The following is a 27,997-nucleotide window of genomic DNA, read 5'->3' on the forward strand; positions in this document are numbered from 1 at the left end:
ACGATTCTATTAACATTTTGGGGTTGGACATAGCAGGCAAATTAACCTACAAACTTTCTTGGGACATTAGATCTCACATCCCTGAAAACGGAATTCCTTGCAAGTGGATTTCAGATTTCAACACACAGCATACAAGTTAAAGGCTTTTTCTGAAAATATGATGATATTTGCACTTCATTTCAAAAATCGGAAGGGTATGATTAGTTGAAAACTCAAAACATACAATCAGAAACATCATCAAAATCCTTCTCCAACTCCAAAAATCCTGAAAGTCGTGCGATATTCATAGATCATTGGTTCAATTCTAATGCATAACTAATGAATTTGCAAAGTTAATAAAATAATAGGTAGATGCATGCTTCCTAGCCCAGAAAATACAGATCCTAGTGATTCCAACATATAGCAATTCGATACAAATAACTTCTCATGTTCTCCAGTTGATCTGTGTAGGTTAAGAGTCAAGCCTATTAACTTTGAAAAATAAATAAAAAGAAGAGCCAAGAAAATAAATACTGTCAACAGACCAGAGTGTGCAAGCTGATGAACACATTTTTGGAAGACCTTGACTTTCCACCTCAAAAAAAGAAGGCATGCCCACAACCCATACTAAAAATTGACCCCACCCAATCAATGACTTATGCGATGCAAATAGCCATCAGTAGAAATGAAACGGCAAAAGGACGGAAGAACCAACATAGGAGGAAGAAAGACTGCTCAAAAGCAAGCCAATTTTGTTTGAAATTACCAAAACCTTTGTCACCGAGGAACTGCAAAATCTAGGAAATGCCAATGAAAGAAAAAAAAAAAAAAAAAGAGAAGAAATCAGTACTGGAGAAAATTTTGAACAATAATTATGAAATTTGGTTGACTACATAAAGCTTAAGACATGTTTAAAAAGGAAAGTGAAACAGGAAGAATATAAGCTAATCAGGCAAATTAAGAGGGGGAAATGACAACTTGGCATAGTCCACAACAAAAGGAACAAGAATTATTAAAATTGCCGTTATTTCTAATTTCATCTAATAACTCAATAATGTTTTTGAATGTGAAATGAACACTCCATCTGAGGATGGACAGATTCCAGATCATGCCTATACCATCTGGCATTCAGGTAATATGACATCAATGACATGACATGCAGCAATTGGATAAATACTTGTAGTTTCTAAGAGGGACAATGCTTGCATAGCATCTGATAACTATGCCACCAGGGCAAATATTGAAAGATAAAGGATCAAAACTGGATTAGAAATTATGCAAGTAGGACGTCATTCCTTAAATTTCAATTGCAAGAGATTGAGTCAATGGGCTAAAGAGCAACACAAGTACAAAAACAATTGAATTAACCTAAAAGCTTTTAGAGACAGAAATTTCATGTTTGACGCTCTCTTCATTCTTCATTTGCTTGCTAAATCTATAATCAGTTCAGCAATTCAAAGACCATAGTCTTTATTTTCCACACTGGTAAAGAAGCTTAAATTTTAAAATATTCTAAGTTTTGAAATTCTATGATTCTAATTTCAGAAATCTTCCATCTCCACAGTTCAAACATCTCTAACATATGCAATATGATCTGTTGATGACTAAAACTAAAAGACACAAACAATAATATCTTGTTACAATTTGAAGGAAAAGGTACATTTTTTATTGCATCTAAAGCAGTCAACACTACACATGCTCTTTAATTTATTTAATTAGTTAAAGCAGTGGATTATATAGCTGGATTACTTCTTCACATCTCAATACATGGTAAATTTGAAAAGAAAAAAAAAAAATCCAAGAACCCATAAAGCCACTAGCAATCAGCAAACTCCATAGTACACTCTTCTCTGCATACATGAAAGGGGTTGACGAAAAGATAATAACATTGAAAAGGACAACAGCATTTGGTTAAACAAGTTTGCATTCACTGTGTCACTAAAAACTGAATTTCAGAATTAAAAACGATTTGTTGTCCTTTACCATCCAACATTGATCCGGCATTCTGTCACAATGGTGTTGCAAGCCCTATTGCATGTAGTAGAAGAAATAAGTCAAGCAACCGCAATTGCTGGTTGATTAAGAAATACAAAATCCATTAATGCATGACATCAATTAAACAGATAAAAAAACAATTCAATTCCCTTGAATCTCGTTCTGGGGAAAAAAAAGAGCATAGTTGAAAAAATAAATGCATTGCTGGGTAATTAGTCATTTTCTTTTAGTCATTTCTTTTAGTTTTGCAACACTTAACTCTACTTTTCAACAGCATACCCTAATAATTGTTTGCTATAATTTTCAAAAGCAAACATAATATAATAGTTTTAGTTAACCATTGCACATTAGGAAAATAAACAGAGAATCATGTGTTTCTGATGTCTATAACACATTTAAGGTGTAAGCAAGAGACTAAACTAAAAATTATAATTGAGTTCAGATAATGGCAGTCAAACAATGGAACAAGCGAAAGGAAGCATAATTATGGAAAAGAAAAATAAAAGGACAGAAATCAAAATTGTAAAATAAAATTACCTTGAGAAAGCCAGCTCCAGCAAGAGGAATCAACAGCGATGCTGGATTTGAGCCTAGCACTCGCAATGGCGCTGTGAAGCGGCATCAGTGACTCCACGCTCCCCAAAACCGACACAACCCTATAAAGCAAACAGAAAAAAATATAGTGAAGTCAGAAGCGAAAATCGACCATCAAAATTAAAAAAAAAAATGGTACTTTAACTATTATCATTACTTAATTACCAATTCCGAAGCTAATTTCCATAAAAAAGACTACTTTCGTGTTCAAAATTTAAGCGATACATATAGGGATTTGGAAGCAGTTTTCTTTTAGGAAGTGGGAAATCATACCTTGAAGCGTTGGGGATGGCTCGCGTTGATTGCGAAGAGAAAGGAGAGGAAAAGGAGTTTGAGTTTAAGGTTTTTTGGGTTAGGGTTCTAGACCGAGCCGCTATGGACCTTGAGCCCGCCATTAAAGCTGATCTGCAAAACGATGCCATTCCTGTGCACAAAAGGTAGAAGGATTGAGTCAAAGGGATTTCGAAAGCCAGATAGGCAACTGTGAGGGAACCATCGCTTAAACCCTACAATTGAGACTGAAGGGGTTTGCAAATATATTAAACGACGTCTTACAATGTAAAACGCATCATTTTATACAGGACCAAAACGCACCGTTAAATATATAAACCGACTCCGCTAACCGCAACTCAATAAAGAAAAAGGAAAAAGAAAAACAAATTCGGATGCCCCAATTTGTCAGGTGGTTTCAGTAATTGCTTATTGCTTTCAAATCGCAGCGAAGAAGAAGAGGAGGAATTTCCAATCGTCTTCACTCCTGTCGGTAATACTCTAATGGCTGCGATCTTAGCTCGCAAGTCTATCTCCGCGCTTCGCGCTCGTCGGCTTGTAAGAACTTTTTTTGCCCTAACTTTCTTTCTTTTCTCATTTCCCTTGCTCTTGTGTAGTTTCTAACAGAATGTAGGAAATGAGGAAATTTGTATAAATGTTTGATTCTTAAACGGATTCCTATTTGCAAGTCGAGGCTAGTATCCGTTCCTTTTTCAATTTTCTGTTTAATTTTGGTTTCGCATTTATAAACTGATATGTGGTGTAATGTTATGGCTGGTTTGGTAGATTCAAATCCTCTCCGATTGCCAATGAATTTTAAAATCCAATTTCTATTGGAGAGAATCTCATGATTTGTACGGACATGATTTTAAAATCCAATTTATATTTTGCGTTTGATTTTCTGGCTCTGCATATCCAATAGGTAAAATGTGTATGGACATGACTGTTTCTTGTTACTGGAATTTTACGTGTCACCATAACTGTGTATGCTTTATACTTCAAACTGATTCTTTTTCATAGGCTCCATAATTAACTTGCAAAACATTAACGTAATTGTTAGGTTAATCAAACAGTGGCTTGTGATGGCGCATAAAGATATTTATCATTATAAGGTCTGAAAGGATAGCTCAGTAGCGTATGCTTTGGAATAACTTTTAAAATATAGCAAATGTTACTGGCGTAATTTTAATGTCTGACCTTTTTTGCGCTTCCTTTTTGAAGTTGATGGTGTTAATGCAGCCACCATGTTGCAATCGCAGATCCTTCCATTTTACCACTTTCATGAATTCATTATGATATTAATTGATAATTTTTTCTCTCTTAGCTCATTTGTCTACTTTCATAATGCTGTAAGCATTTCCTTTCCTCATCATTGTTAATATATGATTCGTGTGTTTAGCTTGTATCTGGACAACTATTTCCGGGCTCACACCAGCATGCACTACAATCTAGTGCACACTCATTTTCTACCAAGAAAGGTTTGTTTTGATCTGCTATAAATCTCTCTCTCTCTCTGAAGGGCTTTTCCTTTTATTTATTGGGTTGGGGGTAGGCATTTGATTGAACTTTTGGATTGTAGAAGGTTGTACTAAAGATGCTTGTGGACTATTCCTAGAAGTATAATCATCTCAAAGGAACATAGTCGTACGTTATATATCTGAGAACCCACCTAAAATGAAATTAGTAATAGCAACTCTGCATTGTATCCGTCATATTACATACTTGTTTTAGCTTTTTATTGTGGAATGTCCACATAAATAAAGAAGAGTGTGTTGAATTTAGGATTTTGGAAGGATCTTCCTTAGAGATTAGCCTGAAGACAGAAAGTCCCTAGTAAATCACTTACAACAACCATTGGATAACACATGTTTGATGACAATATTTTATGCTACATTTGTGTTATTTATGGCTCATGTATTTTCTTCTCATTTGCTTACTGTAGAGGATGAAGAAAGAGAGCAGCTAGCAAAGGAGATCTCCAAGGACTGGAGTTCTGGTAATAACTTTTTCTCTGAAATATAATTTTTATATTTGGTTTGACTTCATTGCTATTTCATATAAGGGTTAGTTCCTAATGCTTTTGAGTACGTGCAGTTTTTGAGCGAAGCATAAACACACTATTTCTTACTGAAATGGTTCGTGGTTTGAACTTAACGTTGAAGTATTTCTTCGAAAGGAAAGTTACTGTAAGTTTTCATTGCTGGTTTCCTGCTACTGTGGCATGGTATTGGTGCATCGTGATACAAACAATACCTTCTATTGTGCAGATCAATTACCCATTTGAGAAGGGTCCTTTAAGCCCCCGGTTTCGTGGTGAGCATGCGCTCCGACGATATCCAACTGGAGAGGAACGTTGCATTGCCTGCAAACTCTGTGAAGCTGTAAGAAAGAAAATCCATTATGCTTACTTTAAATGAAACTCTGTCGATTCTGATAAGGAATGCTTCTAGAAAGTAAGATATGCAATGGTACCTGTTTTCTAAATTGGACTATTTTATTCTGATAGACAATGATTTCAGGAGTAATGAATGCAAATTACTATTTGTGCTGTTGTTACACTAGATCCTAGTTGAAGCAATCTCTAGATTGGAATGTCCAAAGTTAACTAGGCTAAATATGAAGGGAAATTATGTTGAATCACCCCAAACTTTGATTAACCTGTCATTCCTATCATTGTTCTTCTTTGGAAACATAGAAGATTGTAGTAATGTACATTTTGTGCAGTTTCACATGCTTGAAGCTTTATGCAGTTAGTTTACTGTAATATTTCTTTTGTGTGCATGTGTTTGCTGTATTTTCTGTTCGCCTCTTTTGCATTTCTAGGTCCATGGGGCTCAAACTTATTGCAGTTTTAATTTAAATTGTCTGCTGTGGTAAAATAATGTTGACCGCTATACCCTATTATAAATTGTGAGAGGTTATGTATATGATGTCTGTTTATTGTTAACTATCTTTTGAATTAGTTCCTTCTGAAAATCCACAGGCTGTATCTTCCTTCATTATATACTGTCTTGTTATATGTATTGTCTTTTTTATAGGCTTGGTTGTTTTCCAGATCTGTCCTGCACAAGCAATCACAATAGAGGCCGAGGAACGTGAAGATGGGAGCCGGAGGACAACTAGGTGAGCAGTTTAGTTGTTCCTCTTTTCTCTCTTTTGACCTCTCTCTCTCTCTCTCTCTCTCTCTCTCTCTCTCTCTCATATGCACAAGTCATGATTCTACAGGTATGATATTGACATGACAAAATGCATCTACTGTGGCTTCTGCCAAGAGGCATGTCCTGTTGATGCAATTGTTGAGGGACCCAACTTTGAATTTGCTACAGAGACTCATGAGGTTAATTTCATTTTGTCTATCATTAGCTTACTTGGATTTATACTTAAATTATACTCGCTAAAGAAGAAAAAAATCATTGCTTAAAATTTAAATGCATTGCAGGAACTTTTGTATGACAAAGAGAAGCTACTTGAGAATGGTGACCGATGGGAAACTGAGATTGCAGAGAACCTGAGATCAGAGAGCCTTTATCGTTGATCTTTCTTACCAGTGCATACTAAAATTTTCATTTGCAAAATAAAAGATCTGTATATGGGTCTTGAAGATTTGTATTAAAATTTTTTTGTTGTGTAATGTTTCTTGTTGAATTTGTTGTTCCTGCTACATGTTAAAACTGAAAGTGATGGATGAAACTTCAAATGCAAGGATCATTATATCTGTTTGTAGAATTTCTGACTTAATGATAATGAGCATTTAGTGGCCAGCCTATTCGGCCTGATTGATGCTTTTGGGCTTTAGAAACTCAGGGCTAATTGCAATTTTTGATGCATTGGAATTAAAGGAAATGAACCTCATCAATCTTTAGACTTTTCTATTGCAATGTTAAGATGTTTGGAATGAAAAAATTGTAATGGGCCGCTGTAGCCGAATGCATAAAATTATTTTTTTTTTTATAGTATTTCAAATTTTGTATGAGACTTATCATGTTATTAAAGTTATACATTTTTGTAATATTGTATCTTTGTAAGGTAGCTATAATAATTTTAAAGGTTTTTAAGTTTTCTATGTAAACGATTGATTTCATCAGATTTTTTAATTATTTAATAAATGTTTAATTGATTTAATTGTATAATTTTTTTTAGAAAAAAAGATTTAATTGTATAAGTAGGAGCATTCAATAGAATATTTTTGTAATATGAAGTTTCTAATAGGTGTAAATTTTATAAAATAAAATGTTTAATGGTTTAAAGGGAAAAAATTCAACAAAATTTTTTATAAATATTATAAAAGTGAATGTAATGAATATTATAAAAGTGAATTTATGAATCTATCTGAATATTATAAAAGTGAACTTATGAATTTAGCGAAACATAAACATGGACATGGAATATGACATAAGATACAAATACGTTCGGAAGGTTTATTTTTTGAGAAAATAGCAAATGAGATGTTGAAATGTATTGAAAAAGCATTGGACAGATATTTATTCAAGATTTAAAATCAATAACAAATTAATTGAGATGGTAAGCGGTTCTGATATATATATATATATATATATATATATATATATATATTTCAAAGACACATTTGTTGGGAGAATAAAAAAATTTTACGCTCCAAAAAATTTTTTTTAGTGAATAACACCTCTTGTCTGTTGTATCCAAAAAATAAAAAAATAAAAAGAACAAAAGAAAAATGAAATTCAAGATTTAAAAATGGTATTTTTGTAGTCACTCTCGTTGGGTAGTTGATCTCTTTGATTCCGGACGACGCCTAATATTTTCTGTCATTCATTCACTGAAGCGTTTAGGTAGCGGCGTAGCGCTTTATTTTACTGCTAAAGCCCAAAACTGGAGCCCAGCCCTCTCCCGTACTCATTGCCCTAGCTGAGTTCTTCCAGTAGACTGGACTCTCATGGTGGCTGCGTACGTTGAAAGTATACTATTGAAAATTCTCTGACTGTGTGAGAGAGGGAGAACAATCAAGATACATGGCGGAGGAGGCGATTTTGGGGTATTTAGAGAATCACGAGGAAATCTCCGATTCCGGCCATTTCGCCGCAGAAAGGGGACTCGACCATTCTGATATTGTCAATGTCATCAAAAGTCTTTACGGTTTCCGCTTCGTTGACGTTCAGGTACTGCTTTCTATCATCCGAATATCTATCTGTCAAATATGTGTATCTATATCCATGTAATTTAACTTATAATAGTTACTCTAGGTTTTGTGTTGTAAGATTAATGGATACACTAATGCGGCTTAGAAGTTTTAAAGTTAGATTTACCATTACGATTAGAAGAAGGGCTGCTCTGAAAAATGGTAGTCAATTGGGTCCAATGGAGTATGCTGAACTTTTGAGTGGCTTTGGTGAATATTGGTCTATATCGTCGGATGGATTATGAAAGCTATATATGAGTTTACTCAGTAGTTTGAATATTGCAGGATATCAAGAGGGAAACATGGGTTCTTACGGACGAAGGTAAGAAGTATGCTGTTGAAGGATCGCCTGAAGTGCAGCTTTTCTTGGCTGTGCCACCAGAGGGTAGCATCTCAAAAGATGAATTACAGGTTATTATGTGCAATTCTTTTGTCAAGGCTAAAATGCATGATCATTAAGTATTAACTAACTCCTCTAGTTATTTGATTTTTTTTTTCTTCTTAGTTGAGTGTGAGAATTGGGATGTGTGGAAATTAGGCATGTATCACCCTTAAAATGCCTTTTTCCCATGGTATGTGGTTATGAAGCAATTGTAGTACACTGAATTGGATTGTTGAAATTTGATGATGCAGAAAAAGCTTGATCCTGGAGTTTTCAAAATAGGATGCTCACAGGCTGGAAAGAACAAGTGGGTGGAGATGGGAAAGCTAATATTGAGGAAGGTAGCTCTTTCGAGGTTTATGGCTGATCCAATTTTTGGGTCTTTTTATTGAGCTTTGGCTATGATTAACATTTTCCACTTCATAAAAAGGGATTTGGTTTTAATTGTATGGCACGGGCATTGCTTTTATGCTTATTTGGATAGACAATTTTTTAATTAAGAAAAGTGTTAAATAGGTCCATACTTGAGCTTCTGTTTTTTGTAATACATAATTAGTTATGACTTGGTAAATTCTATATCTATTATGTGTAATTTTGAATGTGGACCTTTGGAACTTCAATGTTTGCTTTATTATATGTTTGTTGTCATGTAGGTTCAACATGTGGAAGACAAAGTGAAGGATCTGCTGTTACAAATTCAAGATGGCAAGGTTCATGAGTGTTTTTAGTGCATTTAATGGTCAAAAGTTTTATACAGTTCTGCAGACATTCAGTTAACTTCTTTTCAGTTTTCAATTCTTATCATGTTTTTCAGGCATAAATTTTTAAAAGATTAATAATAGGTGTGACTATTTTTTCTTTTGGGTATGGTGTTGAGTGGATGGCGCTCTTTGTTTAGGGTAACATTTTTACCTGATTTTGCAAACATTAAGTGCTAAAAAAGCAGAGTACTACTTCAAGTATGTTGCAGTTGGCATAGTTTTCAGAAGAGTAACTGCAGCTGTCACATCAATTAGTTTGATCTAGTACATTTATTTTGTTGAGCTTTGTCATGACCAAGTTCGAGGGGTGACTGATTAAGATTAAAAATGCTGGAAATCAGTTTTTAACTTGTCAAAAAGTAGTTCAAGTTTGGTGTATCAAGATTCCAGCATACCTGAGCTTTTTCTAGAATGGAATATGAACTTGGAATTTTGAAAAGTTACATTCCATCCTCTCTATCTGTACTGTGCCCTAGGTGGGGTAACAGGTGTTGATTAGGAAGGGCCTCCCCTTGTAAAAATTTCTTGTGAATAAGCAATCTTGTCATTATTGCACCCCATTTCTGTGCTTATAAGGGTGATACATGCTTAATTTAGAAGCAACTTACCAGTGTGATTTACAATATCAAAAAACATAAAATCTGATTTTATCTGTTATTCAATTTGGCTATTGTTATTTGTTTTTGGATTGCAGGCAATTGGCAAAGAGGATATCAACTCTCTGAAAGCAAGGAAGCTTATTGTTCTGCAGTAATGATCTTATTATGTTCTGCTTCATTTGTATCATATTTGAGACCTTATTCTCTGCGATGTGCAACAAGATAATTATTTGATTAATACATGCTGGTATTTTACAACTTCTGTTTGTTCTTTAGGACATGGAAAGGATACTCGGTGAAAAAAGGTCCCAATTATGCACCAAAAAGAAAGAAGCCAGCTACTGATTTGACTCGGGAAAATCTACAGAGGTATATCCGTATTTGTACTTGTCTTTTCATATGCATTAAGTACTTATCCAAGCCACTACCATTTGCATTATGTTACATGCTTTGTTGGGTCATATCATTCAATAGTGGGCATGGGGTTTTACAACCAATGGTTGAGGACGACAAAGATGATTGAATATATGTTATGCATTGTTGTGTGTGCTCCATGTTTATCACAACAGTAGGGCTTCCCTGCTGGATGAAGAGTTTAACTGGCATGAATTTTAGGGAATATCTATTGATTGCTAGCATTATGAGATAGTTTTTTAGCCTTTTGTTTGTAATCTTATTCTAAATATGAACACAGATGTTATCTTTTTTCTTGGCCTCCCAGGCGTCAGAGGAAATCATTGATATACTCTGAGCTGTAGACAAAGCCACAAGCTAGTTCTGGTCTCAGCCAGTTTTTGAACACATTCTGGCTGGTTATGGCCATGGTCTTTTTCTTTTTCATTTTTTAAATCCTAACTGAGGGAACTGAAACTGCCCTTCGTTGGTCACTGTCCTGCTTGGAACAACAGGGCCCATGATTGTAATCCCATCCCATCTTGTTTCAGTTTATAACCAGACTTTGGCCAGGTCTACTAAGGAGCTTATGCATAGTAAAAATAACAAACTTGGGATAGCCCTTAACAGATTCTGATTTTGGCCGGTTCCTCTGTCCCATTTTGCATATTAACAGATTCTGACTTCAATCCATGCAATCTAAATTTTTCATAATATATCTGATTTTCTAGGGGTGATTGGAAGGAACTAGAGTTTAAGGAGTATAACTTTAGTGCTAAGGGTCCACCAGCTGAATGTGGCCATCTTCATCCACTAAACAAGGCAAGAATATGATCTTTTCTTTTGTTTTTTATTTGTTTGCGTTATACTACATAGGATGTTTAACTGTTTATTAATAGACAATGCATGGAGGTGCAGCCTGTATTATAATTTATTTCAAGAAAAAAGGAAGTATTCCTGGTACATCATAATTTGATTGTTATTAAGTTAGGCAACATCTTTTGTATATTCAGCATGTTTGAATATAGAATTGGCTTAGTATATTGATAGAGGACAGGCCTGCTTATTAAAATTTATTTCAAGGTAATGCCATAGTTATTAAAGGCGCGCCTTACTTAGGGCTCAAAGGCTGGAGCCTTAAACACTGAAAGGTGGGTGATATTGATGAGGCAAGAGCTTTTGGGCTTAGGCGCACGCCTTATGCTGCCAAATATTTTTCTGATTTTGTTAGGGTTTCAGTATAGCAACCCTAATGAGTGTGTTTGGATACTGAGAAAGGTTAGAAAATTTGAGAAAAGAAAGAGTAGAGAAGGAAGAGTGAATTATGGAAGATAGGGAAAATAAAGAAGAAAGAGGAGGCTATACAACTTTTTATATAGATCCTATGCTGCAGCTAATGTAGTTTCAACCATATACAAAACATATTCAAGAATCACAATTAAATATCATAATATTTTACAAGCAAATCAAAATTGAAACTTATTATCTTTACAATTATATCATTATATATTTTATATTATTAATGAATTTTTTTTTCACTTTGTGCAGTTATTATATATTTTTAAAATTTTTTTTTTATTTTTTTATTTTTTTATTTTTGCACCTCACTGAGGCTAGCGCCTAGGCTCCAGCGGCCCTTTGCACCTTAGTGCGCCTTGCGCCTTTAACTACATGGTTAATACATTATCAATATGAAGCATTTTTCTTATTTTCAACTAAGCTTCAGCATGTGGATTGACATATTGAACATCGATTATAATGCAATCCTAACAGCCTTCTTATAAGTTGTCCAAACTTTCTCTTGGTTCTGGCTCTTCGTTTTAGATACGAGCTAGTTTTAGGTCATGTTAATTTGGGGTTTTTAAATAATATTCTATCCTGAACTTTCTAAATAAAAGATTTCAGGTTCTACTTAAATTGAGGAAACTTGTATCAGGCATCAACAAAATTTTGGTTGTTGCAAACAGTAAAAGGAATTTGGAAGACCTCTCTTGTGAGAATTGTTTGTGATGTAGTAACCAATTTTATTGCTTACAGTTTGGCATTCACAATTTTCCTGTGGGGTCAGATTTTGAACATGTGAACAAGTGGATGTTGTAAGATTGGTTGTTACGGGCATATTATGTTTGTTTTTATTACTGATTAATGCCATATTGTTTTTGAAATTTCTTCATCTTAGCCTTTCATTTGCTGTCTTAGTACTTGCAATAGTATTTTTCACAATGAATTGCAATCTTTCATGTCAGTAATTTTTTTTCTTTCTTTTTCCTTTTTAAGGTGAAAGATCGATTGAAAGACATATTTCGTCAGCTAAAGTAAGGACCTGCTTTGTTCTTCTGCTATTTACTTGTCTGCTCTAGTTCAAAGTTTGACATCTTCATATATTGTTATACTCAATGCAGCTTTGAGGAAATGCCTACAAATAGATATGTCGAGAGCAGGTAGCTGATATTGCCATCCCTTTTCCCACGCAAGTGTAGCTTCTGTGCTTTCTTAATTAATGAGGAGGTTCTGTTAATGGGTTTAATATATCAAATATTGCCTGATCATACTAAATCTAACCTGATGTATAACAAGATAATGCTGCTTCTTTCTTCACACATGAACTCTTAAATTAAAAGAGAAGTTGTTAAGCATATATATATATATATATATTAATAGAAAATGGCCTAATCATGTGCTTATTAGAACCAAATATTTTATTGTTTCTGCTTGTGTTTCAATATGCAGCTTCTGGAATTTTGATGTACTGTTCCAGCCGCAGCAGCATCCTGCTCGTGATTCACATGATACTTTCTTCTTGAAAGGTTTTTTTTAACTTGATTGCTATATTTTCTTCTTTGGTAACTTTTCTACTTCTAGATTCACTCTAAGCACTAAGTGTACGTGTATGTAGTTCCGTCAACTACAAGGCAACTACCTGAAGATTATGTTGAGCGTGTGAAGGAGGTCCATGAGTCTGGGGGTTATGGTTCAAGAGGGTATGATACTTATCTTTTATCTTTATTATCATATCATATCAAAAGTTCAAATCCCTGATCTATTATTCACTTTTGTGCTGGCAGATATGGATATAAATGGAAAATAGATGAGGCAAACAAAAATCTTCTGCGAACTCATACAACAGCAATTTCATCTCGAATGCTTTATGCACTAGCACAGGTGTTATTGCAATTATTGATCTGTTCGTTGGTCTATTTCAATGGTTGTCTAAATAGTCTAATGACTTTATGTAATACTCCAGATTGTGAAATGGCTTCCTTTTGCTTTAATGCATTGATCTAGTTTTCCTGCTTTCAGCACTGCTTTCCTAAAAAAATGCCACCTGAAGGATATGATAGTCGTTTTATTAATTATTTTCATTGATCTTTTTAGAAGCAGATGTGAATTGTGCATGTTACACAGTCTCGAGTGCTTAGTTTAACTTTTATGTCAATGTTAAATGTGTTTATTATTGGACAAATGTTCTTATGCATGTGAAAACTCCACTTCACCCCACTACTTTCTCTTCGTCCTCCATCTCCTCCTTGTTTATGATGCTGGAGGTGTTATTTATTAGTTTTTTGTTCTTGGTAGCATGCAAAAGTACAACCATTTACCCCCAAAAGATACTTCTCAATTGATCGTGTTTTCAGAAATGAAGCAGTAGATCGCACTCATCTTGCAGAGTTCCACCAGATAGAAGGTATTTGAGCAAAATAGATGCTGAGGCTAGCGTTTCCTTTGTCATTCAATTAGGGTTTTGGTATGCTGCGCATACCAGGTTGGTCTGTCATGAAGCATCAAAATGCAAGTGACCATAATTTTCTTTTCATCAATACACTACCATTTTTGGCCATGGTGCTGCCCTAGTACCTTTTCATGGGAAAGGTGGGGCCAGACCAGCTTACACATGTTGCAAAATGTGTTATATTGTAGAATATTGTAAGTTCATGTCACTGTACAATGGATCAAACATCTCTTTGAGAACTGGATTTGCACAGATTTTCATTTATCAATACTCCCTAAACTTGTACATTTGATTTCAGGTCTGGTGTGTGATCGAGGACTTACTTTGAGTCACCTGATTGGAGTCTTAGAGGACTTCTTTTCACGACTAGGTAATTAAAATTATTTGCCTGCTGAAACGAAATTTGCTTTTTATTCTTTCAATGGCTTTTTCATTGTTTTTCCCCTGGGAAAACTCATTTTGAATATCAATGCAAGACAATTAAATGGGTTGTTATGTTTAAAGTTTTTGTTAGTTTGATACCAGTGGGATTACCTAGTGGTTACTGGGATAGTGAATTTTAATTTGGCATTGATGAGGCTGTTTATGCTTGACATTGGTAATGGGTGATGAGGCCACCACAACGGTGGATGAGGTTGGATATTGCAACGAGGAAAAATCTAACTTCTAAGCCACATTTTGCTTTCAGGCATGTCCAAGCTGCGCTTCAAGCCAGCTTACAATCCATATACTGAACCTAGCATGGAGATTTTCAGGTAATAGATTATAGGGCTCTTGTTATAATTCTATTGAAGAAGTATAAATATATTATTAAAAAAATAAATGAATTAATACATACTGCATCCATCAGCTATCATGAGGGCTTTGGGAAATGGGTGGAGATTGGAAATTCAGGTATGTTCAGGCCTGAAATGTTGCGTCCGATGGGATTTCCAGAAGATATTAGTGTTATTGCATGGGGGCTTTCACTTGAAAGGTAAGAAACTTGACCCTTCCTTTAAGAAATAATGTCATAGTTCCAAATGTACTCAAATAAAAAGAAATCTGTCAATCACTTCCATACACAATTTGATTCTTTTGTTTCCACTTGTTTGAACCAGACCAACAATGATATTGTATGGAATTGATAACATCCGCGATCTGTTTGGACACAAGGTACAATTTTGCACTTGGGTGTTTTTAAGCTAAGACAGTATTGCCATCTTTTTTGTTCATTGACTGTAAAACATTCTTGAAATTGCAGGTTGATCTTAGCCTGATGAAGAAAAACCCTCTCTGTCTTATTGGAATTCAGTAAATTGTGAAGTGTTTCTGCTTTTTTTCCCCGTTCTATCATAGTTATTAGTTGGAAAACAAATTGAAAAAGTAACTTGGAAGAAATTGGCACCGGAATTCAATTTTTGGTCTGGCTCTGCATTCTTGTGGAATGACCATGTGGTTCAACATTGCATTGCATTACACATCAATGTATTTCTAACAATTGGCCAGTTTTCAAATCTATAGTCTATTTATGAACTGTGAATACCTTAAATCTGGTTTCTTTTGCTTTTTGATGGTTCAACATCATTCTCATCATTTAATTATGGCAATAAAAGTATTTATTGCTTTTATTACAGGTTACCTCTAAAGATATTGAGCTATATTTAATAAATGAATAACAATGAACTTAATTTGGTGAAAATGAGATAGAGCTAGTTCATTTTGGATTAGTCTAGTTTATTTGTTTAGCTCAATTTTTGGTCAAAAGCAATGAAGAAAAGAAAATTACGATGGGATCTACAAACGAAAAAGAACTTACAAAACGCTTTGGCTAATTTATTATTATTATTATTATTATTAATTATTATGATGAGCGAACGGATAGTCGTTTGAAGTCAATGACCTGCCATTTTGTTGAGGAACTCTGAGACGGAGTTTTTGAAGGACTTGTCGTTTGATTGTGTTTAACGCGGTTCAACGGTGGGATTCAGCTCCCACTTATCTGATAATGAGAAACTTAAAAAATATAACTCCAAAATCCTAAGCGGTGTCTTTTTACTTCATCTTCAAACGCAGGAACTTGCTATTTGGTGTTTGACTAAAACTGAAAGCATAAGCAGGCCGGACCCAATGTTTCCTACATCATATTCTCAAAAAAGAGCATAAGCATCCGGCGTTTCTAAACTCGGCGCGTCCCTTTGCCTCCGGTGATCACTCTCTTCCTACAAGTTAGAATCATGCACAACCAGCTGTGAAATGGGCAATTTGAAATTGTTTGTATTAGTAGACTGCAGAGTGGCAATCTGGTACAGCCTTTTGAGTTTGAATTGTAGCGTATCAAGAGAAAAAGGCTCCATCCTTAACCCATTTTTATCTGAAGTGATTCATAGGAACTGGGTCTAACTCAAAACGCAAATCCCTTCTCTGGTTTCTTTACAAGTTTAATTTTCCAGTCAGAGAAACAATATTTGCTGCCAAATTATGGACCTTTTTGCATTTTTTGTTACTTGTTTGAGGTTGCACTGGCTGCTTCTCCGGTTTTTTACTTTGGTTTATCGTAATCGTATAATATTGAACCTTTGATTGAAGATAGATGTACTGTATATTGGGAAAATGATTAAGAAAAAGCAATGAAAATTTGATCATACTAACAAATTATTTGGGGAGAAAATATTTCTGGTTTAATGATATGTTTGATTCAAGCAGGTTTTACTAAATTGACAGGTTGTTATATGAGGTGATTTGGGGGATTCTAAGCATTTTCATTATTTATTCAACGGTTTCGTCTCATTTTCTTGTGATTCTAATTGTAGGTTTGCTTATGAACAAGCTGAACGGACGCAAGTGGGTCCATGTTGAGCCCGAGGAGGGTGACGTGCTTCACCCTGTCTAAGATTTCACTTTTAGAAAAAGAATAAAGATATGTACATTAAGAATCAATTAAGGGTACATAAAAACAGGGAGCAGCTCAAGTTTATCGGAGCTGTAAGCCTGTAACAGCTTTCAGAATCCCATATCCAAATACTGTCACCTGTATTAAGGTATCAAATATCAGTTTTTATGTATCAGAAAAATTGCGAACTTCTTCCTCATCCGAAGTTTCGCCAGCTACTTCAGATTTGGTCTGCGTATTAACACAGTCACCAGATTCAAACACTTTCTCCTCGTTCGAGGAGTCATCAGGTACTTGACAATCAAGATGAGTAGTATTCATAAAACCAGATTCAAACCTTTGACGCCTTTCAACAGCATTCTCAACCAGCTTTTGAAAGTCTTTGTTACTGCTAGCCAACATGTAGCGCAATTTAAAATTGATTCGGTTCTCTACTAGAATTTTATGCCTCGGAATTATCCGCCCTTCGAGAGAATAACTGAAGAACCTGACAACAATTTCCCTAGTTGTTAGTGCCAAAGATAGGAAGAAATAGAATATAAGAGACTAGCCAATAAAATGTAAGATCTCACGAGTACACTGCATATTCCATGCAATTACTCAAAGTGAGATGCACTGTGGTAATTCCTTGGTTCATTTCGGATATTTTCTTCAGCTTTACCAGTTAAATACCTATTAGCTCCAAGCAATTGGTGTCGGATTAAAAGAAGCTTCTAGATGGTAAAAGGGCTTGGTTTTCTACTCCTAGGAACTAACAATGTATTTAACATCATGTGTAATTTCCCGTAAGGATGTTCACCTTGGAAACTCAATGAGATCCTGCAAAGGCCGAACCATGGTTCGCCTCAAGTAACGATACTTTGGACGGAGAAGATCTATATTATAACGGAGTAGCATGGGAAAATCTGCAATCATCTCCCCTAACTGATTCTGGCGTATGCCCAGTGACAGAAAATATTTGACACTGATATCCAGCTTATGCGCTATGCTGCATCCAAATAGCTCTGGTCCCAAAGCAATCACCTTTCCAATATCTTTCCCACTAACCCCAGCTTTTGTCATCAAGAATATGACCTGCATGACACCCCAAGTTCAGCACAATGCAGTAACAATTTCTATTCTTTGCTTAGAGTTTAACTATTCAACAAAGGATTCCATCCATAGAGATTCTCATAATGAAAAATTATCCCAAATAAATCAGCATTAGCAAAATGAGGTGATTATAAACTATGATCAGAGTTGAGATTTTGGATAAGGGATTTTGAAAAAATCCATGGATTTGGTTCTCTCGTTTGCTACAACAAAAACAGGATGAAATCCATACATTGTTAAAAATCCCTTATAGACCATAATCCCACATTTGATGGATCCTGAAATCCTACATGGAAGGTGAGATTTTATCAAATCCCTCTTTTAATGAATGAAATATTCTTTGAAGTTCTGTTTATTTACCGAAAAAAGCATTGATATCCATGGATTTAATATTTATAACAAACAAGATCAGTTCTACAAATCTATAGAATTGAAAAATTAGGTTTACAAATCGAGGTTTTCAATTCTATGGATTTTGACTAATTTCACAGACATTTAAATCCTTAATCCAAGCGTTACAGTTCAACTCCACTTAGGAAATAAGAGAAATACGACCTTACATGTATACAAAATTATCAATGTGTTTTTCTGTGATATATTAGATATTGCAACAATGCTACACTCTATGCAGGATAAAGAAGGAAACAGAAAAGGTGACTGACTGAGCATAAGGACAAACCACTGGCCGGATTTTCTTGTAGAGGCTGTATGTTAACAATGGAGGAAATTTTACAAGCATGTTGCCAATGGCATCTTCTCTAACACCAATGTCCTTAAAAAAGCGTACCTTCAAAAATAAATATAAAGTTGCATCAACTCTACTGAGGATGAACAACACATTCACTAGCATAATCCTATGAATATCCTATTTCATTTTTGACAAAAATAAAGAATCTAAGATTCATGAGATCGATAGATCATACAGGATTTAGATATCAGAAATCAAAAGAGGAAGACAAGAAAATAAGATTCATCAAACAAAATTCAAATGAAAGGCAGAATTCAACTTGATTATACAACTTGGTTGTGATATGTGGCATTATGAAGCACAAGAATGGAACAGCCAACAGTTGCGTACCTTTCGCACTATAGTCTCTTCCAAATCAAAACAAAAAATCATCGGTTTTATGATGAGCATTCTCCTCATACCATCCTTGGAAATCCCGAGATAGTATAAATACTTTACAAGAGGTTTCCATCTTTCTTCAATGCTACAACCCATCAACTGTGGCCTAAAAGCTAGTAATCTTCCAACTTCTTCATTATTGAGACCAAACTCTTTTAGATAATCAACCTGAATCAAGAAGAGGATCATCTCACCATATATACGATTTAAAAATGGTAGAAGAGTACTCAAAAAAAAAAAAAAAATCGAGGCTAGTTATGGGATGGCAAGAAAACTTGATGCATTCAGAGAAGCAAAATAAGATCTACACATAAAAATGCGGATTGCAGATTGAGCCAGCTACCTTTTGCTTCATATCTTCTAGGGGAAAGTAGCCAAGTACCCTCGGGTAATCAAAGACCATTGTGCCAAAATCCTTCTCATTCATACCCATATCAAAGTAGAACTTGACTCGATTTTCAACTTCTTCCATGCTAAAAGACAATAATTGAGGACACCGACTCATCACATAGCCCATCCAAATACTCCTCACGCCATTACTCTCTAAATACTCGACGATCTCACTTAGTTCTTCATTACTGCGTTCTAAAATATTATCCCCAGCTTGTGTGAGCACCACTCCAAGGAATTCCCCCTTTACATGAATTGACTTCAACCAGTCGGCCAGTCGTCTGATGGACTCGAGATTTCCTCTTGACAGGCATATGAGCTTAGCAATCTTCGGATATGACAAACCATTGTGTTTCAGCCACCTATATGTTCAGCAATCAAACTTAAAACACAAAAAACCATAGTGTTCATAGTTTTTCTCTCACTTCTACATACAAAGCTGACAAAAATATTGCAGCTTGCAATTCCTAAAAATACTAGAAAGTTATTCAGAAAAGAAAAGCTTATCAAGATAATATCTTTAATTAATTAGAGGAAATTATCCACACATTAACTGAGACACGACCAATCAAAATTCAAAAAGAAAGTAAAAATGAACATGTTCTTACCAACCCATTAAAGAATGTTTGTTATAAACAGTGGAACGTAGATTTAATTAGTTCACGGAAACAAAGTCAGTCCTCATAAAACCACAACAGCTCAAGTACCTGATAAGAGGAACAACGTTCAAGTCTTCAATAATAGTCCTAGCTCTAACATTGAAACTCAAAAACTGGAACTCAGGTGCTCTCTTTAATGTTGCGGCCTCAATCATAATAAAATCAATAAAATCACTCAATCTATCAACCAAATTGGTCGAATATGTGATCCCAAACTTGCCTTTTCTCCTCATAGTTTCCTTGAAAATCTCTGCTGTCACTTTTCTACGTATCTCAAGCGCCTTAATTATCATTTCTTTTTCATCTTCTTCTTCCCCATTGTCATCCTCACTATCTCTGTCTCCGTTTCGAAAAAGGGTCTGCAAAGGAGAGTCGCTGTTGTTTGAGAACTGAGGGAAAATTGAACCAGGAAATTGGGGGATTCGTTTTTTGGTGACGAGAGTCATTTCTAGAAGCTTAACTTTCTCTTCTGGTGAAATGGCTTCTTTCACATTGTTTTCTTGTGGAGTTGCGTTTCGAAGTTGGTTCGGCTGTTTTAGGTGGTGGAGGACGACGGCAGCGGACTTGGAGTTGTGGGTTCGGAGAATTGATTGGTGGTTGGGAGTGGAGGTGACGCTGGTGTTGGCGGGTGAGTCTTGAGGTGTTGGATGTTGTTGGTTGTGGAGGGAGCAGGAGATTACAATGAAATTACAGTTCTTGTAGTGGTTGTGGCGGAGGTGAAAGAAGGAGGGTTGCTGGTGCGGACAGGCCAGCATCCTGTTCGACCGCTGATCAGAGTGCAAATGGATAAAGTGGCGCCAGCAGAGGAGTTGTAGAGGTTTAGCTATTATAAAATTATTATTATTTAAATAACGCATTAGTACCAGCATTGGTCCCATGGTCTAGTGGTCAGGACATTGGACTCTGAATCCAGTAACCCGAGTTCAAATCTCGGTGGGACCTCAGTTTTTTCAATTTTTCTATCCCATTATTTCTATATTTTTCATAAGCTTCTTCAAGTTATTTCAATCTCGATTTTAATTAACTTCATAGTTTTCCTCCACTTATCACTTATGCATTGCAAAATATTGCTTCACTATAATCACATGGTGGTATTTCGTCTTCTAGAATCAGTAGGCACAAAAGCCATCTGATTTAGGAGTATATCGTGGAATAACTTTGATATGAAAATAATCAGTATCATCTTCGTCATGGTGTTTTTTTTCTCCTTTCATTTATTTATCCTGTCTTTCTTCCTGAAAATTAGAACCTGAATTGAATCATGAAATCCTTGGCAATTACACTTTACATGGCAAGAGGAAAAATCAAGGACCACAAAAAGCAGAGATCAATTACAGTTACAGATAAAAAATGGTAGCTTGTTTAAACAAGCTGTCAAACAAATATTATCACCATTCCTGTCATTAGCACCCCTCTTCTCTTGCAATATCTTCCCAATTCAATCTATCCACCACCTAACACGGCTGCCTCAAAACAAAATCTTCTCCAAAACTTAGATATGCATCTTTCGAAACACCCCACTGATATACAATAATGGCTCCACCAGAACATTAGGGATACCTACAAGCAGGCCGAATGGGAAGCCTGCAGTATTATTAACAAAGAATCAAGAACAATCAACATCTGTGCTAATCCTGACCTTGTGCCTCTACATCGTGAAAATCAGATGGTTCAGGAACAATTTCCCGAGAATGCCGTCTGCGTGAGGATGAATGTTCACCACCGACACCATTATTTTGGCCACTTCCCTGTGAATTTGAAGTTGAATTTTTAAAACTACCCCCTCCTTCCGGCCTACTGGAGCCTGCCGGAATCACTGCTACATCAGATGTGCTACGCCAGCTACCGAATAGAGCAGCATTCCAAGATCCTCTTGATGATGTTGTTCTAAGCCTAGCCGAGCTAGAGTTTTCTTCTCTTACCACCTTCAGTGGATTTTCCAAAGCCTTGAGGATGTATCTCATTAGTGGTCGCCTTGAAGGCTTGGGATTGAGGCAAGACCTGGCAACAATGGCCATGGCCCAGACTTCTTCCAACAAATCTTCATCGACAATCAAAGATGGATCGACAATTTTTGTCACAAGTTCCTTCTCATAAATGCTGATGTATGGTAGTGTCTGTTCTAACCATTCTTTCAGTTGTGCTTCACTGGATGCACTCATGCCCAGCTTTCCAGTCACCAGCTCAAGTAATACCTTCCCAAAACAGTAGACATCATAGGCACATGTTGCCGTCACTGAACCTGAACTTGTTCATGCAGAAATGAAATTCAGAAACAACGCCGCAAGTAGAAACTAATTTTAAACCATGTGAAATAAAGCTCCTTCGAGAAACAAGTATTCTGCTGAAGCTTATAATAATTTACGTTCCAATTTTCTTAGTTAGCACAACCAAACAAATTTAGAAGACTCCTTCAGAACTAATATTCATAAATTTAATGTAAGCTACAAAGCAATATCCGGTCAAGCAAATGTAGAAGAGCCAAAAGCTTTATCAATCATGGCCATTCAACAGATTAAACAATGCCTGCAACTACCTTGAACAAAGGCAAGCATAGGCATCCGAGCCACAATAGAAGACTTCATCATATTTTTCTACTTTGTTTAACAGACACCAACACTTACTGAAAATCTTATGTACGGAGATTTTCTTCTCCTTTTGATACTCTAATATAGGCAGGAACCAACTGGGAGTAACTTGGGTAGCTACTTGCATCACTGGTTCCATAAACCAACAGAGGTCAAAAAACTCAAGGACAAAAATGGAAGTACTTGATGGATTGAACATAATCAATTCCAAATTCTTCTTTCAAGATTTGTTGCTTCCAAAGGCAAAACAAACGAGCATCTCACTGATTCTTAGCATCAAAGAAATGAAGTACCGCGCACAACTTCCCAGGACTCTTTAATAACATAAATAACATTAATTTGGGACTGTAAAACATTCATCAGTATTGAACTTGAGATTGATCCGTAGACAGAGGCATAAATGTTTGCAAAATATATTATTATCTCCTGTGCCACATGTACAAAACCAATAAAGAGCAATGGTCCAGGAATGAATGAACAGTTAAGGTTTCTAGTACCACATAATAGTACAGAATCATATGGGATGTCTAAGCCTTTATTCCAAAACAAGGTTACTGTCACTTTCTTGTTAACTCTAAATAACACCTATTGCAACAAAAGAAATCATTTTTGACATAAAATAATTTTGACACTTTAGCCAATTCGTTGGCAGAACCATGTCCAAGTAATTTGTTTTTGCTTATCTAAGTTGAATCTTATATATATATATATATTTTTCCTAAATAACATGCAGGATAAACTATTAGAGCGACATAGGGCTATATATCTGGTTAGATGAACCAATATAAAATGCCAAGTTACAAAAATTGAAATCAAAAAAATGAAAGTGAACAAGTGATGTTTAACACCTATATCTCTGCTTACCAGAAGTGCCTTGTTCTGATGACCTGCAAATGATGGGAGAAAAAACAAAGAACTAAATGAAAACCATGATTAAGAAAATAAGTGCGCAAAAACTTGAAGAATTTAAAAAAAGAGAATACGAATTTACATCCATCATTTCAAATACACAACAGTACGAATGGATCCTTATGAAGTTTAATATTAGGTAATAGTTGTCATTCCAAAAGCATAAAAAAGATATCTAATCTTCCTCAAGCTTTTAATCTAACAAAAAATAAATATAGGCTATATTTAAATGGTAATGTTCAAAATGGCAGGGATTCAGGGAAAGCTTGTTACGATGACTTCCTTTAACAACTTGCTGCTAATATGCTAAATAAAGGAGTATCATCCACAAGATGGTAAGACGAATTTCAATTTGGCAGTTCTTTAGAAATTGGGTTGCATGGAACATACAGTGCACAGCTTATGCTTAAATAAATTCAATAAAAAATAATAAAGGTTTGAAACTATATTACACTCTGAAATAAGTTATGAACAAAGTTTCCAAAGTATTTTCTGTCAGAAAGAAGACCACGGACCAATCAACAAACTCTACTACTCAACACTGGTGGTAAGAAGATGCTATTTCTTTGAAGAATCATCCTTTAATTACGAGAACAAAGGTATTATTCTGCAGAATAAAGTACTGGCATTGCAATATTTTGAGAATAATGAACAGTAACTATGAAATATTTAACTTAAATCAAAATATCAGAGACAGGGCAACTAAACCAGTGGTAGCTAAAAAGTTGGAAAAGCAAAAGTATGAACCCATTTCCCAATTCCCATACGAGACCATAAAATGTACAACTCCATTACTGCATGCAACTTGCAAAGTAGAAGAGCACAAAGCACGCATAGGTATCCAAGTTAACATATCAACTCACTGTGGCAACCGCAGCAACCTGGTAATCCTGCTTTGATGAGTATCCCCTTCTTGAGGGCAAACTTCACTTAAGCTTCCAAGCCGTACTTCAAATTTATCATCAAGGAGTATACTGCTTGCTTGAACATCTCTTCAAGAACAAAAGGAAGGACAATTTAGTGATTGCACAAGTAGTACAACTTTTTAGGACGAAAGTTGGTGAATCACTTGACTAATCACAGCCAAAAAGTGAATGTAATTGGCACAAACAACCCCACTCCCCAAATCCCAATGCACATACAAGTTTATTTCAAAATAATAGCTATAAAGATAATCCCTGTTGAAGTAACTTGATCTTTGGCTTCAGCTTTTTCCTTCTTGGATTCCTATCCCCAACCCAGTCTATCCTTTACACTGACCTATTACCCAATGCCAGAGCAATATGTTTACAAATTTTAACCCATGGTTGATGCAAGGATACATTTGCAGCTTGCTAGAAAACCACTCCACATATATTAACCTTGATGTCTAAATCAAATAACTAAAGCAATTCCCTAACAGGTCAGATGTACCATTGTTATTATCTCAAGTTTCACTAATTTCAAAAAAGCATGCGGGGCCACATAACCAAGTATCTCACTCTGAAAGCATATTACTATCCATAAACTTGGTAAAGCAATATGTTCTCTACATAAAAACCTTTGTATTGCCAACATATTGAGAGAAAATATATTTCTCCCGAAAAAGCCAACTCATAGGAATAAGCAGGAAGGCATAAGCATGTGATCTCATGGCTAACATGAGATGATCGCATAAATAATAGGCAACAGATCATAACAAAAAGCAAGTCATTACCTGTGTACAAAGGGCGGTGTGCATTCATGATGCAGACAATTTAGACCTTCTGCTGCTCCTAATGCAATTTTTAATCTTGTAATCCAATCTAATGACTGTAAACTACCATCTTCTGCAGTAGTTTTCCTGTGCAAGGAACTTGACAAATCTCCATTTGGCATATATTTGTAAACCAAGAACTTCTCATTCTCATTCTCTAAACAGTGTCCCAAGAGGGGAACCACTCTAGGATGCGAAACTTTACTGAAAAAGTCCAATTCCAGTAAATATGTATCCTTATTTACGGACTGCAAATCTACTCTTTTTATAACTACAGTGCTCCCATTTTCCAATATACCCCTATAGAGGTCTCCTGAATGGCCATGTTTAATGAGGTTCACATCACTGAAATCACCAGTGGCTTGGAGCAGCTGCTGATATGTGAATGTATCTCCTAAACTTGAAAAATTGATTGATGCTTCTGGAGGTGGTGGACTGCTCGCAGCAGGAGCTGGACCAACACCAACGCCTCTCTGATTTGTAGTACCCCTCTTACGGATGCAAAGAAGCAGTAGAGCTAATACTATCAGAAGGACAATGAGCCCAACACCTCCCAAAACACTTGCTAATATGATAGACTTTTTGTTGCTCTTCCCTTTAGTTTCTCTTGCAGGAGGTTGTGTGGAATTTGGGAGTCCAAAATTGTCAAAAATCAAGCCTCTTTCAGCATAAAAAGATGCACAATCACGTACAGTTCTCTGATTTGACACATTTTGGAGACAATTACTAACAAGAGAAGCATTAACAGGCAAATAATCTGGAATCCTGCCTTCAAAATAATTATCAGACAAATCAACAGAACTAAACCTTCTCAGAATAGATGAGAGACCTCCATAAAACAAATTCCCAGATAGATTCAATTCTGCAGTAGTGGCATTCGCACTCAAGGTAACATTAGGCAAGAAGCTGGAGAAATTGTTACCGGAGATATCAAGAAAAAGCAATCCAGGCATCGTAAATAGCACACTAGGGACAGTATCTGTAAAACCATTGTCCTTCAAAACCACAATCTGCAATTGACTTGAAGAAGGAAACAAATTGACCGGCAAAGACCCAACAAGCATATTGTTACCAATTAGCATTCTCTTCAGATTCCTCAACCCTCTTAAATCCACAGGCAATGAACCAGACAATAAATTTACACTAAGATCAAGGTCAACCAACCTACTAAGGTCTCCAAGCTGAGCAGGTATTGGAGATGATAACTGATTACTTGAAAGATTCAAATACTGAAGCTTCAAAAGCATTCCAATGCCAGGAGGAATGGACCCAGCTAAGAAATTGGAAGAAATATCAAGACTTGTCAAGTTCCCAAGTGACGCAAACGACACAGGAATAGATCCCGTAAGTGAATTCTGCGAAAGATCAAGCACCGAAAGCAACACCAATTGACCCAAACTAGAGGGAATTGCACCAGTTAATCTATTACCAGTCAGATAGAGACTGATTAAATTAGTCAAATTCCCTAAATTAGCAGGAATAGCATTTTGTATTGCACAAAAACTAAGATCAAGAATTTGAAGTGAACCAAAGCTTTGACCAAACCATTCAGGGATAGAACCAGGGAGTTGGAATCTAGACGCGTTAAAATAACTCAACCGAGTTAGATTAGCGAGTGCATCCACAGCAAATTGTGGGTTTTGAGAACCAACTCTCGTTCTTCTAAAACCAGAAATGTTAATCCCAAAAACGCTTCTGTTCCGGCAAGTGATTCCCGTCCAATTCAAGCAAGGATTGGCTTTTCTAGGCCACTCTTTGCTTCTAATCCCTAAAGAGGATCTGAGTTGAAGTAGAGCAACTCGTTCAACAGGTGAACTCAGTGTCTCTACCTGCTCAAGTGAAGGCTTCAATTTTAATAGCAATAGCAGAAATGTGAATGCTAAACGAATTCGCTGATCCACCATGGCTTATAATAACTTAATAATAATAACTAATTCAAATCTTCTCCTCCTCATATCAAATGCAGGCTGTCTCTCTCCCTCTTTATTTCTCTCCCTAAAAGAAACATAACGAAAATGGAAAGGAGAGAAGACCAAAAACTCTCACCTGGGTTTAAATCAAAAACCTTTCCTTTTCATTTGATTTTTCTCTTGTTCAAAAATTGTTGGTAACCAATCTGTATCGGTGTCTCTTTCTCTCTCTATATTTCTACCTACTCTTTGCATAGTTCAGTTGACGGGACATAATGATAAAATAGGTAAAAACAATGATTAAAATATTATCTGAATAAAAAAATAATAATGAAGAGAGATGAAGAAGAAGAAGCAGAAGAAGAAGAAGAAGAAAGTGGCTGGTCAAGAAAGGACTGTGGACTATCACACTCTGTATATATCAAAATTAGTGTAGGCTTAAAAGCCAAAAAAAAGTGGGTTTAGAGTTTTTAAGCGCTGACAATTCACAAAAGCAACGAGTGACGGTTCCTAGAAAAAAAAAACGAAAAGAAAACTGAGAAAGAAAGAAAGAAAAATTCAATAAAACTCAAGAAAGTGGCTTGGCAGGGAAAAGCCAGAAAGGCTGAAACTTGTATACGTGAGGGGGTTGAGTGACTCGAATCTGACACAGAACCCACTTCCGGTTGCCGGAATAGTGGTGGTGTGTTTGACTTCCGGCTATCCCGCTATTGCCAGCTAAGCTTGAACTACTTGATCCATATATATATATATATATATATATACAGAGGCAGAGAGAGAAAAGGTAATGGCTGGTGGGGACAGGGCAATAGGGTTTTGTTATGTTTGTGTTTTTAGTCTATTTGGGTTCTTAGTGTA

At 35.8% G+C, this 27,997-nt stretch overlaps 5 protein-coding genes and 1 non-coding gene across 12 annotated transcripts; 3 read left to right on the forward strand and 3 right to left on the reverse strand.

The window, feature by feature from the left end:
• Positions 1 to 332: 332 nt before the first annotated feature.
• Positions 333 to 3,094, reverse strand: LOC105632275 (envelope glycoprotein). Of its 5 annotated transcripts, none has more exons than XR_005176937.2 (4): positions 2,842 to 3,094; positions 2,512 to 2,630; positions 1,963 to 2,050; positions 333 to 776 (listed from the first exon to the last, which is right to left on the reverse strand). XR_005176937.2 is itself a non-coding variant. In XM_012214616.4 (4 exons), exons 1-3 carry the CDS (start codon positions 2,988 to 2,990, stop codon positions 1,988 to 1,990), a joined length of 288 nt encoding a protein of 95 aa, XP_012070006.1. In that variant the 5' UTR covers positions 2,991 to 3,092; the 3' UTR covers positions 333 to 776; positions 1,963 to 1,987. The 5 variants fall into 5 exon arrangements, 4 of the variants coding, with proteins under 4 accessions (XP_012070006.1, XP_012070015.1, XP_020534570.1 ...); XM_012214616.4 differs by having other exon boundaries at positions 1,963 to 2,007; positions 2,842 to 3,092; XM_012214625.4 differs by lacking the exon at positions 1,963 to 2,050.
• A 104-nt stretch (positions 3,095 to 3,198) lies between these two features.
• LOC105632290 (NADH dehydrogenase [ubiquinone] iron-sulfur protein 8-B, mitochondrial) lies at positions 3,199 to 6,637 on the forward strand. Its single transcript, XM_012214644.3, has 8 exons — positions 3,199 to 3,396; positions 4,238 to 4,316; positions 4,781 to 4,834; positions 4,933 to 5,024; positions 5,106 to 5,219; positions 5,894 to 5,961; positions 6,064 to 6,175; positions 6,278 to 6,637. Exons 1-8 carry the CDS (start codon positions 3,343 to 3,345, stop codon positions 6,371 to 6,373), a joined length of 669 nt encoding a protein of 222 aa, XP_012070034.1. The 5' UTR covers positions 3,199 to 3,342; the 3' UTR covers positions 6,374 to 6,637.
• Positions 6,638 to 7,593: 956 nt separating this feature from the next.
• On the forward strand, positions 7,594 to 15,373 carry LOC105632306 (phenylalanyl-tRNA synthetase, putative / phenylalanine-tRNA ligase). Its single transcript, XM_012214656.4, has 18 exons — positions 7,594 to 7,973; positions 8,279 to 8,404; positions 8,627 to 8,716; positions 9,029 to 9,085; positions 9,831 to 9,886; positions 10,012 to 10,104; positions 10,860 to 10,950; positions 12,406 to 12,443; positions 12,531 to 12,569; positions 12,859 to 12,935; positions 13,025 to 13,109; positions 13,194 to 13,290; positions 13,705 to 13,813; positions 14,157 to 14,228; positions 14,547 to 14,613; positions 14,709 to 14,834; positions 14,959 to 15,013; positions 15,102 to 15,373. Exons 1-18 carry the CDS (start codon positions 7,827 to 7,829, stop codon positions 15,153 to 15,155), a joined length of 1,479 nt encoding a protein of 492 aa, XP_012070046.1. The 5' UTR covers positions 7,594 to 7,826; the 3' UTR covers positions 15,156 to 15,373.
• Positions 15,374 to 16,738: 1,365 nt separating this feature from the next.
• EMB2219 (Mitochondrial transcription termination factor family protein) lies at positions 16,739 to 20,794 on the reverse strand. 2 transcript variants are annotated; one of them, XM_012214669.4, is made up of 6 exons: positions 20,046 to 20,794; positions 19,292 to 19,700; positions 18,901 to 19,116; positions 18,502 to 18,609; positions 17,530 to 17,804; positions 16,739 to 17,217 (listed from the first exon to the last, which is right to left on the reverse strand). In XM_012214669.4, exons 1-6 carry the CDS (start codon positions 20,750 to 20,752, stop codon positions 16,896 to 16,898), a joined length of 2,037 nt encoding a protein of 678 aa, XP_012070059.1. In that variant the 5' UTR covers positions 20,753 to 20,794; the 3' UTR covers positions 16,739 to 16,895. The 2 variants fall into 2 exon arrangements, with proteins under 2 accessions (XP_012070059.1, XP_089571984.1); XM_089715858.1 differs by lacking the exon at positions 18,502 to 18,609.
• Positions 20,795 to 20,867: 73 nt separating this feature from the next.
• TRNAQ-CUG (transfer RNA glutamine (anticodon CUG)) lies at positions 20,868 to 20,939 on the forward strand. The gene has a single exon. It is a non-coding gene; the product is annotated as a tRNA-Gln (tRNA).
• Positions 20,940 to 21,225: 286 nt separating this feature from the next.
• On the reverse strand, positions 21,226 to 27,995 carry LOC105632324 (Leucine-rich repeat protein kinase family protein). Of its 2 annotated transcripts, none has more exons than XM_012214680.4 (4): positions 25,191 to 27,987; positions 24,358 to 24,486; positions 23,450 to 23,472; positions 21,226 to 22,239 (listed from the first exon to the last, which is right to left on the reverse strand). In XM_012214680.4, the coding sequence occupies exons 1-4, from the start codon at positions 27,131 to 27,133 to the stop codon at positions 21,626 to 21,628; spliced, it is 2,709 nt and encodes a 902-aa protein (XP_012070070.1). In that variant the 5' UTR covers positions 27,134 to 27,987; the 3' UTR covers positions 21,226 to 21,625. The 2 variants fall into 2 exon arrangements, with proteins under 2 accessions (XP_012070070.1, XP_089571983.1); XM_089715857.1 differs by having other exon boundaries at positions 22,103 to 23,011; positions 25,191 to 27,995.
• Between the last annotated feature and the right edge of the window lie 2 nt (positions 27,996 to 27,997).

This window comes from Jatropha curcas, chromosome 11, assembly GCF_041381405.1.
Source record: "Jatropha curcas cultivar XTBG-Jc1 chromosome 11, XTBG_Jcur_1.0, whole genome shotgun sequence".
In the NCBI taxonomy this organism is placed as follows: Eukaryota; Viridiplantae; Streptophyta; class Magnoliopsida; order Malpighiales; family Euphorbiaceae; genus Jatropha; species Jatropha curcas.

What these genes read in the sequence shown, in the direction of transcription:
- EMB2219 (XM_012214669.4), bottom strand. Translation starts at nt 20,752, where the DNA reads ATGCTGGCCTGTCCGCACCAGCAACCCTCCTTCTTTCACCTCCGCCAC. An exon ending in AACGTTGTTCCTCTTATCAG is followed by an intron (nt 19,701 to 20,045) that starts GTACTTGAGCTG and finishes CTGAACATATAG; the next exon opens with GTGGCTGAAACACAATGGTT. An exon ending in AAGAGACTATAGTGCGAAAG is followed by an intron (nt 18,610 to 18,900) that starts GTACGCAACTGT and finishes TTATTTTTGAAG; the next exon opens with GTACGCTTTTTTAAGGACAT.
- LOC105632275 (XM_012214625.4), bottom strand. Translation starts at nt 2,990, where the DNA reads ATGGCATCGTTTTGCAGATCAGCTTTAATGGCGGGCTCAAGGTCCATA. An exon ending in GCCATCCCCAACGCTTCAAG is followed by an intron (nt 2,631 to 2,841) that starts GTATGATTTCCC and finishes TTTGCTTTATAG; the next exon opens with GGTTGTGTCGGTTTTGGGGA. An exon ending in CTGGAGCTGGCTTTCTCAAG is followed by an intron (nt 777 to 2,511) that starts GTAATTTTATTT and finishes GGCATTTCCTAG; the next exon opens with ATTTTGCAGTTCCTCGGTGA.
- LOC105632324 (XM_012214680.4), bottom strand. Translation starts at nt 27,133, where the DNA reads ATGGTGGATCAGCGAATTCGTTTAGCATTCACATTTCTGCTATTGCTA. An exon ending in AGGTTGCTGCGGTTGCCACA is followed by an intron (nt 23,473 to 24,357) that starts GTGAGTTGATAT and finishes CATCATTTGCAG; the next exon opens with GTCATCAGAACAAGGCACTT. An exon ending in ATCAGAACAAGGCACTTCTG is followed by an intron (nt 22,240 to 23,449) that starts GTAAGCAGAGAT and finishes GAACAAGTTCAG; the next exon opens with GTTCAGTGACGGCAACATGT.
- LOC105632290 (XM_012214644.3), top strand. Translation starts at nt 3,343, where the DNA reads ATGGCTGCGATCTTAGCTCGCAAGTCTATCTCCGCGCTTCGCGCTCGT. An exon ending in CTCATTTTCTACCAAGAAAG is followed by an intron (nt 4,317 to 4,780) that starts GTTTGTTTTGAT and finishes TGCTTACTGTAG; the next exon opens with AGGATGAAGAAAGAGAGCAG. An exon ending in CCTGCAAACTCTGTGAAGCT is followed by an intron (nt 5,220 to 5,893) that starts GTAAGAAAGAAA and finishes GTTGTTTTCCAG; the next exon opens with ATCTGTCCTGCACAAGCAAT.
- LOC105632306 (XM_012214656.4), top strand. Translation starts at nt 7,827, where the DNA reads ATGGCGGAGGAGGCGATTTTGGGGTATTTAGAGAATCACGAGGAAATC. An exon ending in TCTCAAAAGATGAATTACAG is followed by an intron (nt 8,405 to 8,626) that starts GTTATTATGTGC and finishes TTGATGATGCAG; the next exon opens with AAAAAGCTTGATCCTGGAGT. An exon ending in AGGAAGCTTATTGTTCTGCA is followed by an intron (nt 9,887 to 10,011) that starts GTAATGATCTTA and finishes TTTGTTCTTTAG; the next exon opens with GACATGGAAAGGATACTCGG.